Raw genomic sequence first — 18,655 nt, 5'->3', positions numbered from 1 at the left:
AGTCACTAGTTTCATCACTGTCACTGTTTATAACACAGAGCATTCATCCTTTGCTGGGAGTCTGGGACGCTTAAAAAATATTGGGGGCATAAAGTAAGAGTATTACCCACTTCTCAAGACACCACTGCATCACTGACTACTATTATTATGGCAACTCGGAAGAATACGCCGTGGTCAAACGAGGAGGTGCAGACTTTCCTTTGTTTGGTGGCCGAAGAGAGGATCCTGCGAGAGATTGATAGGGCTTTAGAGTGCTGCATAGCACTGAGTCGGCATTGCTAAAGGTCACAAATGACATTCTATTGTCCACTGATTCTGGGTGTTCTGTTGTCCTGATACTTTTAGATTTGAGTGCCGCATTTGACACCATTGACCATGATATTCTTCTAAGACGACTGCAGGATGTTGTTGGAGTCGGGGGCCTTGCTCTGCAGTGGTTCGTCTCATACTTAAAAGGAAGGACCTTGTCTGTAAATATCGGGTCATTCACTTCTCCATCTGTGCCGATCCATTGTGGCGTTCCACAGGGATCCATTCTTGGCCCTCTTTTGTTCTCTCTCTACCTGCTACCTTTAGGCGCAATATTCAAGAAATATAACATAAATTATCACTGTTATGCTGATGACCTCCAACTATATCTCCCAATCAAACCAGACGATGACTTTTCATTAGATAACCTGTTCGCGTGCCTCAAGGAAGTCAAGACCTGGATGACAAAAAACTCACTGCAACTGAATGAAAATAAAACTGAAGTGCTTCTACTGGGTCCTGCTGCTAACAACAACTCCATAAAAACACAGCTTGGCCCTTTAAGTAACAACGTGCACAATAATGCAAAAAACCTTGGAGTCTGTTTTGATCCCCTTCTCCAATTCGATAAACATGTAAATGCAGTTGTAAAGAGTAGCTACTTTCAACTCCGTTCAATAGCAAAAGTAAAAAACTTTCTCTCTAGTAAAGACCTTGAAATTGTGATTCATGCACTAATATCGTCTCGATTGGACTATTGTAATTCTCTGTACGTTGGCCTACCTCAGACTACACTGTCTAGGTTACAGATGGTTCAAAACTCAGCAGCCAGATTGTTAACAGGAACTAAGAAAAGGGATCATATCTCGCCTGTTCTTGCCTCATTGCATTGGCTACCAATAAAATTTAGAGTAGACTTTAAGATCCTCCTTTTTGTAAATAAGGCTCTACATAACTCGGCCCCAGATTATATGTGTGATCTTATTAGACCATATACAGCTTCTAGGTCACTAAGATCTTGTGATCTGTCACTTTTATCTGTCCCTTTCTCTCGGTGTAAATCAAGAGGTGATAGAGATTTCTCTGTTGTTGCGCCAAAGCTCTGGAACAGTTTACCTTTAACCATCAGGATCTCTCCATCCTTGGCTGCTTTTAAATCAAGTTTAAAAACCTATTTTTACTCTCTTGCTTTTGAATAAGGTCATGTATTTATTTTTAAATTAGTCGGTGTTCTACAGGTTGTATATGTCGATACACCAAAGGTTTTGCTACTTGCTTTTATCTCTTTTTGCTTTATTTATTTTATTTTATTTGAACTATTTTATTGTACTGGAAAGCACTTTGGATCAACTACGGTTGTGTTAAACTTGTGCTCTATAAATAAAGTTTGACTTGACTTGACTTGAGGGCAACGAGGAACGAAAGGTGTCTCTATGATGACCGGGTACTATTTGTGGCGTTACTGTTTGCAATGGAAAACGGAACGAAACGGAACAAGCCGAGCCGAGTCGAGTCGAGCTGGTACTGGTAATGGAAAAGCGCCATATTACCTGTCAAAGTACACTATAACTTAGGCTACAGTTTGGATGACAGTTACTGTATTGAAAATGCACAAGGCTGCACTGGCATATATCAATTTAAACAGTAACATTTAGGTATGTGGGTGTTATTGATTGAAAGAGACAGGACTTTGTTTTTCACAGCTTTTACTTGTGCTACTTTATGAAAGAAAAAAGAAACAAAATCATTTACAGTAAGAAAAAGACAAGGGGCACAAAGAAAAAATAAATAAAATAAAATTAGAAAGAAACACAGGAAACACCCTAAGGCAAAACTTTGCCCGCAGAACTAGAACTGTTCTAGTGCGGTCTCTACACATCCAGACGTTCCTGTCGGCCCTCATATTCTCATCCACACCACACCAGATATTTTCCCTTGCAATGACGTAGAAAGAATCTTTTTGAATGCCTTATCCATCCTCTGCAGGCATCTACTGTGATGTCCTCATATGCTGCATCCATTGCAGCAAGCAGGTTCATCTGTGTGTGTGTGGCTGGCGATCGTACACCTTCCACCTCCATGCTGAAAAGAACTCCTCAATTGGGTTAAGGAATGGTGAATAAGGTGGGAGGAATTCTATTAGCATCCTCGGGTGGGTCACAAATCATTGCCTTATGATGTTTGATTGATGAAAACTCACATTATTACAAATGACCACATACTTTGGTAAATCCTCTCTAAACAGACCCCTCACATCATCAGGGATGAGAGCCCTGTAGAGAGACTCTAAAAAATTTAGTAGATGCTGGGTGTTGTATTGCCCTATAAGGGGTATATGGGTTAGGGCACCATACTCCGAAATAGCTGAAGACATGGTGATATTTCCTCCCTGTCGGCCTGGCAAATCCACAGTAGCTCTGTGACCGATGATATTCCGACCCAGAACACACGGTTGAATTTGTTTTGGTAAAAAAGAGAGACATAAAATGTACATATTTTGCTTGTTCCTTCCACAGCAATGGAAATGTGTGTAGTTTATGCTTACTGTATGTATAACTATAAGATGTTGCTGTTAAAGGATTAGTTCACTTTTGAAAATTTACTCACCCCCATGTCATCCAAGATGTCCATGTCTTTCTTTCCTCAGTCGAAAAGAAATTAAGGTTTTTGATGAAAACATTCCAGGATTTTTCTCCATATAATGGACTTACATGGGAACCAGATGGTCCAAGGTCCAAAAGACAGTTAATAACAGTATCAGATGCAGCTTCAAATGTCTTTAAACGACACCAGACGATGAATAAGGGTCTTATCATGTGAAACGATCGGTTATTTAAAAACTTATTCCAAAAATGTAACTTTTCGAAGGACAAATGCTAGCCTTGCTCTATTCTGTGAGTTTGTAACTTCACGTAATACGTAATTAATTTCAAAAGGTCACGGGCGACTTTAAGTACTTAATAGATATATGTTTTACCTGTACAGTACATACTGGTACTGTACTTGTACCAGAAAAATGTGCTGATGCATCACACACTTTCACACACTCTGGGTGGTGATGGCGCAGTGGATAAGACACATGCCTTTGGTGTGAGAGACCTGGGTTCGAATGCACTGTGAGACACCAATGTGTCCCTGAGCAAGACACTTAACCCCTAGTTGCTCCAGAGGCGTGCGACCACTTACATATATATAGCAATTGTAAGTCGCTTTGGATAAAAGCCTCAGCTAAATGAATAAATGTAAATGTAAATAGACAAAAAACTATGCAAACACACATTTTACTGTGAAACATACAGGTTGGTGCAGTTAAGGTGCGGTATTTATCTGTATAGAGTATATTTCTGCATCCATTAGATTCCTAGTGCTAGGAATCCAACGGACTACTTACTGCAATAGTTCATCATTGTTTCAATGCTGTGATTCACACACCTCAATGATGAACTTTGCATAATGTGCTTGACTGTGTCTGGATATGTGTTTTGGTTATTATTCTCCCATCATTTGATGAAACACTTCAATTTTAATTATAATTTGTTCACAGGCATCTATTCGAAATAAAATTCCTAGATGTCTAATGTATTGGTTCAAAATTGGTTATCTGTACTGTAAGAAAATTTAAAATGAGCATTCACAATTTTAAAAAGAAAATAAATATTTTTGCAGAAATGGTGACATTCCTCAATGTTCAAATATGACAATGATTGTGCTGGGCAAACTCCATATACAGTATATGATTCCAAACTTGATTGGTACAGTATGATTGGGATTCCTGTTTCATTAGCAAGCCATTTTCCAATTTTGCATTACAAGTATTGCATGTCACATATTTATAGAATATACATGCATGTATGACAGATTGATGATGAAATAATGTTTAGAATTTGTGAAGAGTATGACAATTTCACTGAGAATAATCTTATCGGTTTTGATTAACAAGTTAAGCCAGTTATTGTGCAATTTGTTAATAATTGTACTTACTCTTTTGCACACATGTGGCAAGCAAAGCAATATTGCAGCAATGTGAAATATATTTGACTTAGAAAATATGTGACAACAATTTACTTGTACAGTTATCATTATTAATATTAGAAATCACATTATTTTAATAGTAAAATAGCTTGCAGGTGTACCTCAAGAAATCCCATAGAGCTCATTCCTTTTGTAAGTAATATCCTTGATACAAAGGCACAGATAAATATATTTTGAAGACATGTTTTCTGAGAAAATAAAATCAGTGTGACTGCCTGAACATTTTAAAGTCTCTCTGTGTCATTTTATGAAAATACGATTGAAAGCATATTAAATTAAACTTGCATGGAGGTGTTGTGAGAGATCACTAATGTGTCAATCAGAGAAAATTAAATTGTGTGAAACCAGTTTGCTGCTTGAATGCACACAGATGGCTTGTTTTTGGAACTTGTATTGAAATAAATCTTTAATGAGGCCGCAGAGTGAATCAGAAATTAACGTTATTATGTCACAAGATCATTTTCCTCCCAGGTTATTTTATTCAAAATTATAACAATTGGTAGAGGAAAGCATCCATGGAGTGAAAGCAAATGTTCAGTCATACTGTGTGTGTGTCTGGACCAATAAGACACACACAAATGATTAATTATTTTTAATGAATATTCAACGCATTCTCATCCTTTAACGTCATATAGAACGCTATATGACAAAACGGCGCTATACTACGCACATGGCACCCGTTATCGTTAATATAACACGTGCTGTGAGGGCTAAGTTTAGGTGTGGGTTAGGGTGTGCGTGTCATATTCACGCTAAAGTATTTATAACGTCTTGGGTTCGCGTGTTATATTAACGATAACGGGTGCCATGTGCGTACTATAGCGCCGTTTTGTCATATACCGTTCTATATGACGTTAAAGGATGAGAACGGGCTGGAATATTCCATAAAACTCACTATCCCAACAAAGGTCTGTGAAACTTCCCCCAAATCAAGCTAACACACTGGCAGAACTTGGTGTCCTTTTACAAGACCAAGTTTTACGACCCAATAGAACGTGCATGAACTTAATTCTTGCTGGGAAGGAGAAATTAACTATTTTAATCCTATATATTCTATAGCCATGTGAAAATGTCTAAACATGTAATGTTCCATCTCATGATTTTCCTCTTTGTGGTTTGGTCTATGTTTTCTCTAATGGGTTAATGTTTCAGACTTTGCATACTATGGTTAACCAAAATCATATGTGTGGCGTATTTGGTCTCTATAACCTGGTACTTTGAAGATCGAAATGACTGTGTACATGATATGTCGATAACAACAACATATTAGTATTAAAAGTTTCTTCATCAGCTATCACCCCTCCAGCGTGCACATGCAATGAGAAACCCTTAAAACAAAGAGCATTAAATCAAATTCCCGGCTGGAACTTAATCAATAATCATAGATCTTGACTACTTGCTCTTAGTAGTACTTAGTAAGAAAGACATTTCCCATGCCCCAGAAATGTATTACTGTGAATTAATTGATAACCAATATTGAGTGTTCACGGGATGTACCGAATAAATAGTCGTAATGTTAATGTAGCTACATCAAGTTAACCTGATAAGTGAACCTATTATTTCATAGAGCTAGTTTACTACATGCAAGTGTCCCTTAGCTAAACGTTTCACTACTGACAAATTAAATTCATTTTGTAACTTATTTTGGTTAAGAACTATTAACACAGAAACCAAGTAAATAGTGATCAATCACTTTATATTATTTTTTGTCACGTTTAGGGACAGGTAAATATGAAATCAGAAAGTAAAAGCGAAATATGCTCAAGGATATCTCATTTAGTTGCTACTGAGTGTATCAAACAACACTCTTGGGGGATGAATCCAATAAGAATGAATTGTGCTGGCTGATAACGTTGTTTATTTGCGCACATTGTCAGCATTGTTTTAGCACTAGATAAACTAAATGAATTATGCAAATGTAGGTAATGCGCCTACATAATTAGTGCTGATCACAATTTGCATGGGATTTTACCTAGCTTGCAGCCAGATTCCTAGTGCTAAGAATCCAACGGACTACTTACTGCAACAGTTCATCATTGTTTCAATGGTGTGATCCACACACCTCAATGATGAACTTTGCATAATGTGCTTGACTGTGTCTGGATATGTGTTTGGTTATTATTCTCCCATCATTTGATGAAACACTTCAATTTTAATTATAATTTGTACACATACATCTCTTTGTAATAAAATTCCTAGATGCCCAAAATTGGTTATCTGTACTGTAAGAAAATTAGCATTTAGCATACACACAAATATATATATATATAGATATATATATATATATATATATATATATATATGTATATATAATATATATTTATTATTTTTTTTGTGCATACTGATATTACATATTTTTATGTTTAGATTACATTTGCCATCATCCAACACTCACGTAATCTCCCAAAAAAAAAAAAAAAACATCCTCTGGTAACACACTTAAAGGTGCAATGTGTCAAAATTTTGAATATCTATTAACAGAAATGCAATATAACATCCATAACTATGTTTTCAGTGGTGTATAAAGAACTTACTTCTTACTTAATAATACTTAATAAACCGTAATGTTTTTATTGCCGTAGAATGAAACATTATATCTACATAACCGCGGGCACCCCCTTTTATGAAGGTCTACATATTGTAACGTCATGTTTCTACCGTAGCCGACAGCGAACAAACAGTGCTACAGAGCGCATTTCATCACTACCTTGAAAGAGAAGCGGTAAAAAGCTACAAGCTAGTCATAAACACTGTGAGAAGTACTTTTCCCTTGTCTGTGGTGTAAAATATGCAGTTGGATTGTTTCATGTAAATTAGTTCTCCCTCGCTGTGTTACGTCTTTGCTATGTGGGGATAATGTGCTGGTTACATCCGTGAGACAGCTGATTAGTACTCTTGTCATTGACTGTAAAACAGTATGTTACAGGAATCAACAACCCACCAAGTCGATCATGGAAGCATTTTAAGTCGATTGCAAAGAGTTTTCAAAATCAGAGAAAAAAATTGCCTATTGTGTGTAGTAAATGGTGTCTAGGGGATGCGAAGGCGCACGCCGCACGCGCTTTTACAATCATGTCTTTTTTTCCGCGCACACCTTTGGGCTCATGCGGATGCTTCAAGTTTAAACAAGGCTTTGCGCTTTCACCAGATAAGCCACAGTAACAACTCATATTTAGCCAGATAAACTTTTTTCTAACAGGGCAGTAAAAGTGGGTTTGCTATGTGGGGAGAAATGTGCTGGTGAGACAGTCAGAAGATTATTATTAATATATTATACAGTATATAATACCCTTGATCCTCACCTGACTATGGCTTTGTAAACTTTATCTATGAGGTGGTTCATAATGGACTGTGGTTCAGAAACAGTGACAATGTTACACACTCTTCGCTTACACTGGCTATTCTCTGCTGTCTCAGTCGACGATATGTTTGTCCTGTTTTAGCCACCGTAGCTTCTTCGAAAGGGAGGGGTGAGCAGTGGGCTGAGCCCTTAATACAACTTGCAACCGAACCGCTAGATGACGCTAAAAATCACAGACTGCACCTTTAAGCAAATCTCAAGATGAATAATCATTTTTAAGCTGCCTTATAATGCTGTGATGCCTAAATTATCTTGTAGCCTTCCGTAAAATGACTGATTTTATTTAGACAACGTACTATTTAATTTGAAGATTTGTCATATCATCAACACAGTTAGCACTCGGTATTAGCCAGAATTTTAATGTCACCATGAAATCAATATTGATATATATTCTTATTTTCCTTATGGAATATTGCTGTATTTAGTGTCACATACTTGACTTCATAATCAAGATTCAAGAAGCTTGACGTAGATAAAAAATGAAATCACATATAATAAACACCAGGAAAATTATTATTATTATTACATTATTATAAACACATTATTATTATTATTATTATTATTATTTCAATAACTTTACCTTCCTCTTGCTGTGACATCTTATTTCTTCTTTAATGACTTGTATACTGGCGTGAGGACGGGACAACCTGTCACTTGCATGAGATCACAGTCATAGCAAACCACAATGATCCAATCACTTCCCAGTGGACAAAATAAAGTCCTGCCCTACATTTTTGTCTTGTTTGAGAAGCTGCTTCACTCAGATACTGTCAGAATATAGGGAAGAAAAAAAAAACAATCGCAACTTCTGTTTCATGCCAACTGCTTCCATAAACATTTTCCAGCCGCTTTACTCAGCCATTAATTGCAATGTTAATTTTGACAGCAAAAAAGCCTTAAGTAGTCTCATTTGCATAGAAATGGCAAGAATTGGTTGTAAAAAAAAAAAAAAAAAAAAAAAGATTAAATGTATAGTGAAATGCTGAAGGCTGTATGTTAAACCATTTAGTGCACCTGAATATCTTCAAAGATTTGCACAGGTGTCACATTTTCGATTAGCACTATACTACAGTATAAATCAAATAATGACAGCCTGGAGGAAGAATACTGAAGAGAAGGTCCAGTATGTTCTGAGCTGTCATGATGGCGACATTCTCTCATTGTGTTCTCCGTGCACTGTCAGTGCCTGATTATTTTGGCCTTTATCTGAGGTTCTTTGAGTCATCGGTGTGACATATGCTGTCAGGCTGATGTGTACCCATCAGTCCCTGCACTCAAACTGCACCTGAACTCTTTAGCTCTGCATGAAGCCTCTTCAAGAATCAAGATTAGATCACAGTTGAATTCCACAAGTGCAACCTCAACACTAACCACAGATTGCCATGACTCCAACACTGTGAATAATTGATTTTGCACATCCGAATCACCCTCACTCACAGATGGTGAAAGAGCAATGTTGAATTCTCATGACACTTTGCTTTTCAATTATACATGAGGTTTTGGTTTGACGGGTTGTTTCCTCGGATATCTTATTCATTCTTGAAAAATCCTGAGCCTGTAGTTTTCGTCTGTGATAAATGGTAAATGCCAATGCTTCCTTTGAGTCACAGGATTTGTTAGAAAAGCACATGTGTAAAACTGGTCCTGGGGAGAGTGTAGCTCAAATCAGCTCCAAAACACCTGCCTCGAAATCTTTAACCCTGAAAACCCTGATTTTTTGGGTCATGCGTGTTTCATTGGGGTTGTAGTTAAACTTGATAGTGCTGGATAGTGGCCCTCCAGGAACTGAGTTTGGCTATGTTCACACTGTCAGTCCAAATCTGATTATTTGTGTATCCACAAATGGTTGATGTCTACTCTGTGTATCGCAACGGTTCAGATCTGATTTGTATGTCCATGCAGGTCTTTTATTTTCTGGAATATCTGCATTGGTTTCTATGGCAATGACGTTGCGTTTGTAGAAATACTCCAAAAACAAGTTCCGCAACATGGAGGGCTTTGCAATGGAAAGTTGTCGGCTTTTTTTCCGTGCTCTTGTCTCCATCGGTTTACAAAAATGTCATGTTATATTGTCATTTTCTGCCCGTCCGGCACTTTGCGACTACACAGCCTTGTTTTGGCGGAGACTTTCAGCATGTTTCCTATAAAACGTCTGACATTTACGTTTTACGTGGCGTCAGAAAATCATTGAAACCACACAAAATCCGATCAGATTAGTCAGACTGAAACGGATTTCACATAGCTGTAGCTTGAAACAGATTTGTAAAAATTGCATTTCATGATTTTTTTTTTTTTTTTTTTGCCATTCACGCTAACTATCTAAACAGATTTCAATCGGATATACACAAAAATCTGATTTGGACTGACAGTCTGAATGTAGCCTTGAAGTCTTCGACATCCCTGATGTACTGGAACAATGTGAAACATCTTCTACCCCTCTAACCCTTCTCAGTAAAACAGTGGGATAGAACAATGATCCCATGTGCACTGTTGGTCACGTTCTGAATGTACTGAATGTTTGACCTTGAGAAAGCAAGTCATTTTACAGCTTCATTGCATTCTGTATGCATTGCATATCGTACCAACGACTGGAAAACATTCACAACTTTTCTCAGTGGAGAGTGAAAAATAGCCTCTGTAACGGAACTGCAATTAGATCAGTGAAAAAAGCCAAGATAAATATAATGGGGTGGTGATGACACGTGCCTTTGGTGTGAGAGACCCGGGTTCGAATGTGTCCCTGAGCAAGACACTTAACCCCTAGTTGCTCCAAAGGCGTGCGACCTCTGACATACATAGCAATTGTAAGTCGCTTTGGATAAAAGCGCCAGCTAAATGAATAAATATAAAATAGGTGTGCCAAATTACAGAAATCAAAAAGACAGAAGATTCATAGAAGATGCATTGAAGAAGATGTTCAGATATTCATAAAAAACAAGACACTCAAAACATTAATACATTTATAAATATGTTTGAATGAGCCATGGGCAAAGATGTGCAAAATAGTGCCGTTTTAAAAACTTTACAAAAAGTTTTTTTTATTTATTTATTTATTAGGATTTTTTTTTTTTTTTAGGATTGTCAAAGCTACTATGTTTACTTGAGATAAAAACTAAATGTTTAACCAGCCCCGACAAAACGTTGCACAACATTTTTTAAACAGAAACGGTGATGTGTTGAACACACTTTTCTGATGACGCAAGAGTTGGGCAAGAGCCCAAGTGTCCTTGTATTTGGGTTCAAATAAAAATATGTCTGGGCAAAAAAAATGCAAGTCTACCTCTGTTGAAATCCTTAGACATGTTTGCGAAAGATGTTTTGTTTACAGCATGCATCTCCCTCAGAGACTGTAAACAAAGCTCGGACGCACTGATAACACGTCATCAGCGTCACTGGACACGGCTTGACAACAGAACCGTAAGAGAAAACAATGCTGAATAAAGTTGTAGTTTTTGTTATTTTTGGACCAAAGTGTATTTTCGATGCTTCAAAAAATTCGAACTCACTGACGTCACATGGACTACTTTGATGATGTCTTTATTTCCCGTTCTGGACAAGGACAGTATACCGTGTATATTTTTTCAATGGAGGGACAGAAAGCTCTCGGACTAAATCTAAAATATCCTAAACTGTGTTCTAAAGATGAACGGAGGTCTTATGTGGTAGGAACGACATGAGGGTGAGTCACTAATGACATAACTGAACTAACCCTTTAAGGTAAATGATTAGGACATTGTTGCTTTTGAAGACGAGGAAGCTCACAATGGAACAGCCTTCTGGGAAAAACCAAAATATCAAACTTAAACCAGTTTTAGCTGGTCGGCCAACTGGTCTCACAGACTGACCAGGGGTGTGTTTCCCGATGACATTAACCATAGTTCCAACGAACATTTGCTAACAGCATTGCAAAGTTGTGTGTTTGGCGCAACTGCTCTCTGACCTGTGGTTAGTAGGATAGTTTCTTATTTGCATGACATGTGGACTTAAGTCCTTATCTTGAGCAAAATAAGCAAGCTGACATTCAGTAGAATCTATATATTTTATTTCAAATATATACAAATGTAATTTTAAAGCAATTAAAAGCGCCATTTTTGAACAGTTTGTGCATACATGCTCCAGTCCGTAAGCATGACCCTATGATTGAATCTGCAAAATAACTCAGAAAAATGGTTTTGATTGTTGATTTCTTTAATTATGCATCATACTATGGTTAACCAGTGAGTTACATCGTTATACGGGTTACTTGGAACCAGTGGCCAAAACCCTTTAGAAACCAACAAATCAGACTTGCCTGACTAGATAGGAGCAATATGACTTTTCACGCAGTGAGAGCTATAATGCCTTTATTTTCTACTACACCACTTTACACATGTATATCCATGTAAAGAGTGTTGCAAGTTTCACAGCACTTTGTGTGTCTCTTTGTTCAGATGAAGTCTGCCGGAGCTGGTGATGAAGGACTCTTCACCGAGAGCTACTGTAACATCTGCAACGCTCAGCTGATCTCTGAGTCCCAGCGTGTGGCACACTATGAGGTAATCACTCTCACACACACACACGCACACACACACATTATGTTAAAAGCAGGCCTCATCAATTGTTTATCAGGGATGTAATAATCATTTGTAACCTAAATGCTCCTCTCATGTATCTTTCAGTCGCTGCTTTTAAAGTTGTAATGCAGTGCACCTTTCTTCAGACCCACAACCCCTTCATAAGTAACCCAATGATTGACCATTAAATAATCATCCTCCTGCATTATTTACATCTCTCACGCACGGTTCCTGAGACCACTGAATATGCAATCACTAGATTAACGAGTGTGCTAATGAGGACAAACTCCTTCGCACAAAATCAGTGTAGCTGAGGGAACGTGTCTGTTCAACAGGATCGTTTGGCCAGATTGGTTTACGAAGAGAAGCCAGCAAGATATATTCAGTTTTACGGTAACACTTCAGCTCTTCTGTCACTGATCTCAGCGATCACTCGTCTTGAGTAAACCGCTCTCAGATGTCACAGCGTGAGGCTGATGTCCTCATTTACGCATGAACGAAGGCTGGATTTAATTTACTTTAATATACACAAGTTTTGGCCTTAAAAAGCTTTGGCCAGTCAGTGGAACTGTCATTTCAACCAGCTGTTACCAAGTAGACTGGAAATGATTCATCATTTCTGTCCAAGTCAGAATTTTGTTCAAAATAATCAAGAAATGTTTTCCACTATGCCACGTCAAGGAAAAAAAAAAAAGTTTAAATGGGCCAGTTAAAGTGGCGCAAAACAGTGAAATTTCAAAGTTTCATTTTATACTAATGTATCCAAGGAAATTTGACAGAAAGAAAATTTTAACTTTCTACATAATATATATAATTTGCTGTAGTTTTGATTTCTAGAATTTTATTATTATTATTATTGATTAGCATTTTTTTTTTTTTTTAGCATTCCATGTTGGGAGATGTTTTAGACCAAATTGTCCATTTTATTGAATCTTCTTGTTTTTAATGAAATTAAGGTCCGTAGTGATCTCAACAGATAGGAAACCAAATAAATTTGATTCACTTAAAATAACAGATTCATAAGACTCATTAATTTAGGAATCAATTCAATAGAGTGAAACTAGTCTCTTGCCACATCTGTTGGGAAAACTTAATAGGCAAATTAAGATGCATAAAAAAGAAAATATTCACAACATTGGTTGGTTCATTTAAAAAAAAATAAAAAATCTTAAAAATAAAAATATTATCTCATATATTCCCAAGCCCTAAACCTCAGATACACAACAATTTCCCCAGTGTAAGACTGCTGTGTCTTCAAAGAAACTCCAAGTGAATGAACTTGTCACTATGACCAGTTCATTTCAGGCCCTGAATCAGCCAGCCATTTCCCTGGAGAGGCCAGGAGAAGGAAATAGAGAGAATGAGAGAAAAAACAGAGAGACAAATAGAGATGTTCTGTGTGATAACACGAGTTCACCGCACCACAGCACACATTAGAGCCGTTCCCTTGGGACTAAGCAACACCAAACTCTCCACCTGTCAGAGCAACTTTAATGGACTTTTGGATATCTCTGGGCCTTTTCCTCTTTCAATTTCCCATGCTGTGTGTGAGTGTGTGCGCACATGGATGATAATCTGATGGACAGCTAACGGACATAGACTAAAAAAGCTTGGGTTTAATATCTGGAGAGAAACCTCGTTACCTGTCAGCTGCCCTTTACTATCTGGACTGGACCCTGTCTTCTCTATCACTCGATGGTTTGTCCTGTCCATTTCTCCATTCTGCTTTCCCTTTCCTCGCTGTTTATTTCATTTTTCACCCCTCTATTTCTACTTGTCTGGAAACAAAAACATGCATACCGTATCACATATGGCACTTATGGGTGTACCGTTTGCACTTTATTATAAAGTGCATGCACTCATGTACTTGCAGTGTACTTACCTAAGAAAGTAAGAAACACTCATGTTAATTATCTGAACGTGCTCCTCCGAACTTTGTTAATAAAACATCATAATTTATTTAGTCATTTAATTTGCCTTTATCACAATACATAAAATCAGATTTTTTTCACAAGCCATTTTAATATATGAAAAGATAGAATATATTCAGATATTTATAACAACTTTACATTACTAACAACAAAACAGACACTCAAAACAGTAATACATAAAATACGTATGTTTGAATGATCCATTGTCAAAGATGTGAAAAATAGCATATCTTTGTTTTATACTGACTCCATTGAAAATTTGATAGGAAAAAACAGAGTTCTTGCAAACAGAGTGAGACACGCGTATGAAAACGTTTATTTAGGTAGGCTAAATGGATGATGTGTGTTAGTTAATGTGTGCGTTGAATATGGCAATTTTGAGAAATGGGCCCAGGCACAAGACGAAATAGAAGACTTGGAGAAGAAGACGTTGGATGACAAAAAGCGGCACAAAGAATTAACACCGACAGAGCTATAAGATCGAAGACGACAAACTAAATGGACAGTTAAAACTTTCAGTGACTTGTTGCGCCAAAGACAATTGTGATTTCGAGAACTAACGTTACTCTGCTTCTCTTTTAAACGAGACATTGCAGGAGTTTTATGCCTCTGTTCAGTCTACCGCTGGACACGAATACAGTGTTGCAAGTTTTATGTGTCTCTGAGCAGGTATAATGCAATGCCGTCTTTAAATCAGTTTTAAAAGCGCTACAGGAAAAATGGAAAAGACAACAGCGTTCATCATCCGCGTATTACTGAGTCTGACTTGGAGAACATTAGAAATGCACCTGCACTCTCCACTTTCACAACCACAGGACCAGAAAAGTTTGGTTTGACATACATCTTAGAGAGAGAGAGAGGGAGGGAGTGGGAGAATTAGAATTTTGAAAGAAAAAAAAAACTTTTTTTAAATGTATCTCTTCACAATATACTGACCATATAATTTAAAACACATTATATAAAAAACACATTAATATAAAACACATTAAACTCATTACACAGAGTATATTAATGCCTAATGACAAAGAAAAAAGCACCATGATTGCGTCATAGTTGCAAGATTGTTCATAGTTTTATAAAACCGAAAATCAATCAAAACTCGACATTTTATCAAGGTTAAAAACACACGTTCACATCATCGCTACATTTTTGTTCTACATTTTTGTTTGTGTGAAAAAACATCAGCCATTCTACTTTTATAATTAATGGACCTCATTGTTTAAAGCAGCATTGAGATTCCTCACAATTTTCTTAAGTCGATAGACTTCTATATTAATAAAGCAATTCTCTGCCATAAGGGATCTTGCTTTTTCAGCAAACTGTTTGACATCAGGAAAATATTCCTGTACACGCACAGCTCTTTTATTTTTTGTTGATCTAAGGAATAACTGAATATCATCAAGTCTGTAATCCCGACCAAAGAACTCCCCCTGAGAAAGTGTCACACTAGAGTCAGAAGACCCACCATTACTTTCTATATCCTGATTCATATCATTTTGCACTTCACTCTTTTTACTTATTTTGGTATCAAATATTTTTTTAATCCTCTTTCTTTCATTTTGAAAAAAAAAAAAACTGCTCTTCCTTCACACAATCCATCTCACATGCTTCTCGCAATATCACTGAACTCTAAAGCACTTTCATTTTGTTCATCTCCTTTATCCTCAGAAACCGGTGCCACACTCTGTAATTCTTTGACACTAACCTCTGAAAGTGTTTTGGTGCAAAAGTGTCACGTCTACAGTAGCTCGATTCAGTATGCGAATCGCCTGAATGAAACAATGTTTCAACGGAGGTGAACTGCTATTGATTGAGATCTTTTTAACCGGCGACACCAATTTTCCATATCGGGATAAAGCTTGTGTCAAAATTTCATCACTTACGAATGGTGGAACATTTGAAAAAGTCACTCTCCAAGTTGGCATTGAAAGAGGAAGAACAGAGACAAAATAACCACCAATGACTATTCTGTGTTCGACTACTTCATTGACTTTATCTACGCAATTAAGAAACACCACAATGGCACTATTCATGCTGGAGGCAGATGGCACGCTCTCATGCCCCACAACCTCACCAATGGCAAGACAACATTCCCCCACACTCACCACGACGGCGACTTTAAAGGCATTATGCTGCTGAAAAGTGAACTCAAAACCTGCACGCGTGGGGCCGACATGTGGATAGCACACGGCCCAACAAAGAACCAAAATACTATATAAAAAAGACCTGAACAGCACCAAGGGGAAAAATACAACAGCTTCACTCACAAGCCCTCCAGTTACACTCACACACTCCATCAACTCGCACCCATACACACCGGAAGAGAGAGAGAGTCTGAGAGTCTCGCTGAATCACCTGCTTTGCGTCGGGTGGTTCTTTGCCTCTACATCGTGCATTAAGATCCTTTAATGCATGGCTAGCCATGGATTATATCATATTCATAAACAGCATACAGGATCATAAAAAATAATTACCCTTATAAAACGCTATAGTAAATTCTGAACCACTTTCAGACACTTTTTTTTGTATTGCCAAATGTGCATTCTGTATGGGCACTGTAACATTTCAAATCATTAAAAAAACAAAAAAAAACACAAATCTATATATTTAATAGCTGTGTCATTTACCCTGTCTCGTCTTAAACCCTCAAATCAAATCTCTCCCAGACCAAATGCTCCCTCAGTGTCTGGTATTTAGCTCATTCTGTATTTATCAACGGCTCCTTTCATTCCCTCTTAGCACTGAACTCTTCACTGGACCAGTGTAATCCAGCCAGAGACAACAGAGACTCTCAGACCGTCTCTCTCTCTCTCTCTCTCTCTCTCTCTCTCTCTCTCTCTCTCTCTCTCTCTCTCTCTCTCTCTCTCTCTCTCTCTCTCTCTCTCTCTCTCTCTCTCTCACACACACACACACACAACACACTCCTTCCACACACTCTCATTTGGGCTGGCTAATATACTATACTGTATACTGTGGAATGGTAAAAAATGTGTCCACCAGTAGAAATCTGGCTACAGTATGCGATTTATACAATCACAGATATATTTGCAGAGATGTAATATTTTAGCTGGTGCTTTAAAGGGGGATAGTTTGCGAGACTAACATTCTTAGAGGGATTTAGTGTTCTGACAGACTGTCAAGCACAGTCAAACCTTCCTGAGAAGTTTCATCTTTAAATTCACTACCTACTGTTAAGCATCTATTCTTCTGTGACAAATTCAATGACAAATTTCAAACAATGATTTAGTTTGTTTCTTTTTAATTAACATCTAATCTCATTGTTTTGTGATTATGTGTGTCCTCACAAGACTAATAACATTCTGTAGATACCAATGTTTTTAATACCCAATGGTTCATTGCAGTTCATTCGATGAAACATTTTCTAAATGAATAAATAATGTTTTAGATTAAACTACGCATTCCTTACAGATTGAAGGACCGTTTTTATGGACATTTCTTACAAAGCTTCAGAAAACCATTTTATACTTTTTACTAATAATTCTGATAACTCGCTGACTACTTAATTGTGATATGTACAGTAGTTTCAAATGTTAGTAAAAAGGGTTAACCAACCATATAGATAAACTAGAAATAATGTAAAACCAGCTATCCCTTTTTGTCAGTATTGTTATTGTTGCTAAAATTAAAACTGCTAAAAATTATAAATCGTTAATTTAAATACAGCTGAAATTATATATATATATATATATATATATATATATATATATATATATATATTAGTTGAAAAGCTTAAAAAAACATTACCACTAATAATAATAATAATAATAATAATAATAATAATAATAATAATATAAACTGTTAACATTACAAATGTCCACATCAAAATGTCCAAAATTTAAACTTAAATTTAAATAAACACACACACACACACACACATAAAAAAATACTCTTCATTGCTCTTGCTCAGTGTTTCATCTAAGCCATTTCCTGATTCAGCAGAACTCACCTGCAATCTGTTCTTAATCAAAACTTGTATTAATCACTTGCTTAATACCCACAGATGCTCACACATACCAGTTTTTAATATCAGACAAATTGCATATTGCATTACAAATTCAAGCTATTCATCTTAAACCCCTGGTGCTATCAGAGCAATTTTTAAACCCCTGGTGATATTAACAATTTGTCCAGGCTTGATTGCCTATCGGTAAATGCTGCTACGGCCCAAAATCTAGTGAGCTGCCTTGCTGCATACTGCCTATATGTGCAGCTACCTGAACATAACCTTGTAAGTGTTTCTTTATACACAGCAACACCAAACGGACACATGAAGCAAAGATGAGATTTGACTCAAGATTGTCAGATCTATTACTAAACTAAATGTGCAATAATCTAATAAGAGTAATAAACACATCAGACCACAACAATATATTGTCATTTTAATTAGAGAGGGGTCACAGTGCTTGACCAATTAGTCAGCTAGTGATGTTGAGTAGTTCACTCTTTTAGAAACAATTTTTCTTTCAATTTGTTCCACTTTAAAACACTGCTGCTTTAATCACATCCAT

The 18,655-nt window shown here is 36.9% G+C and overlaps 1 protein-coding gene across 1 annotated transcript in view; it reads left to right on the top strand.

Annotated features, from left to right (window-relative positions):
• The window catches only part of LOC120489902 (zinc finger matrin-type protein 4), a 147,665-nt gene that overhangs the window by 32,884 nt on the left and 96,126 nt on the right, over positions 1-18,655 (top strand). Inside the window, exon 2 of the mRNA XM_039687132.2 lies at positions 12,073-12,177. Within this exon, the coding sequence (XP_039543066.2) occupies positions 12,073-12,177 (105 nt within the window). The remainder of the gene's footprint in view (positions 1-12,072; positions 12,178-18,655) is intronic.

The sequence above is a fragment of the Pimephales promelas genome, chromosome 11 (genome assembly GCF_988280905.1).
Source record: "Pimephales promelas chromosome 11, fPimPro1.hap1.1, whole genome shotgun sequence".
Lineage (NCBI taxonomy): Eukaryota > Metazoa > Chordata > Actinopteri > Cypriniformes > Leuciscidae > Pimephales > Pimephales promelas.
This window is presented reverse-complemented; position numbering and strand designations above follow the sequence as displayed.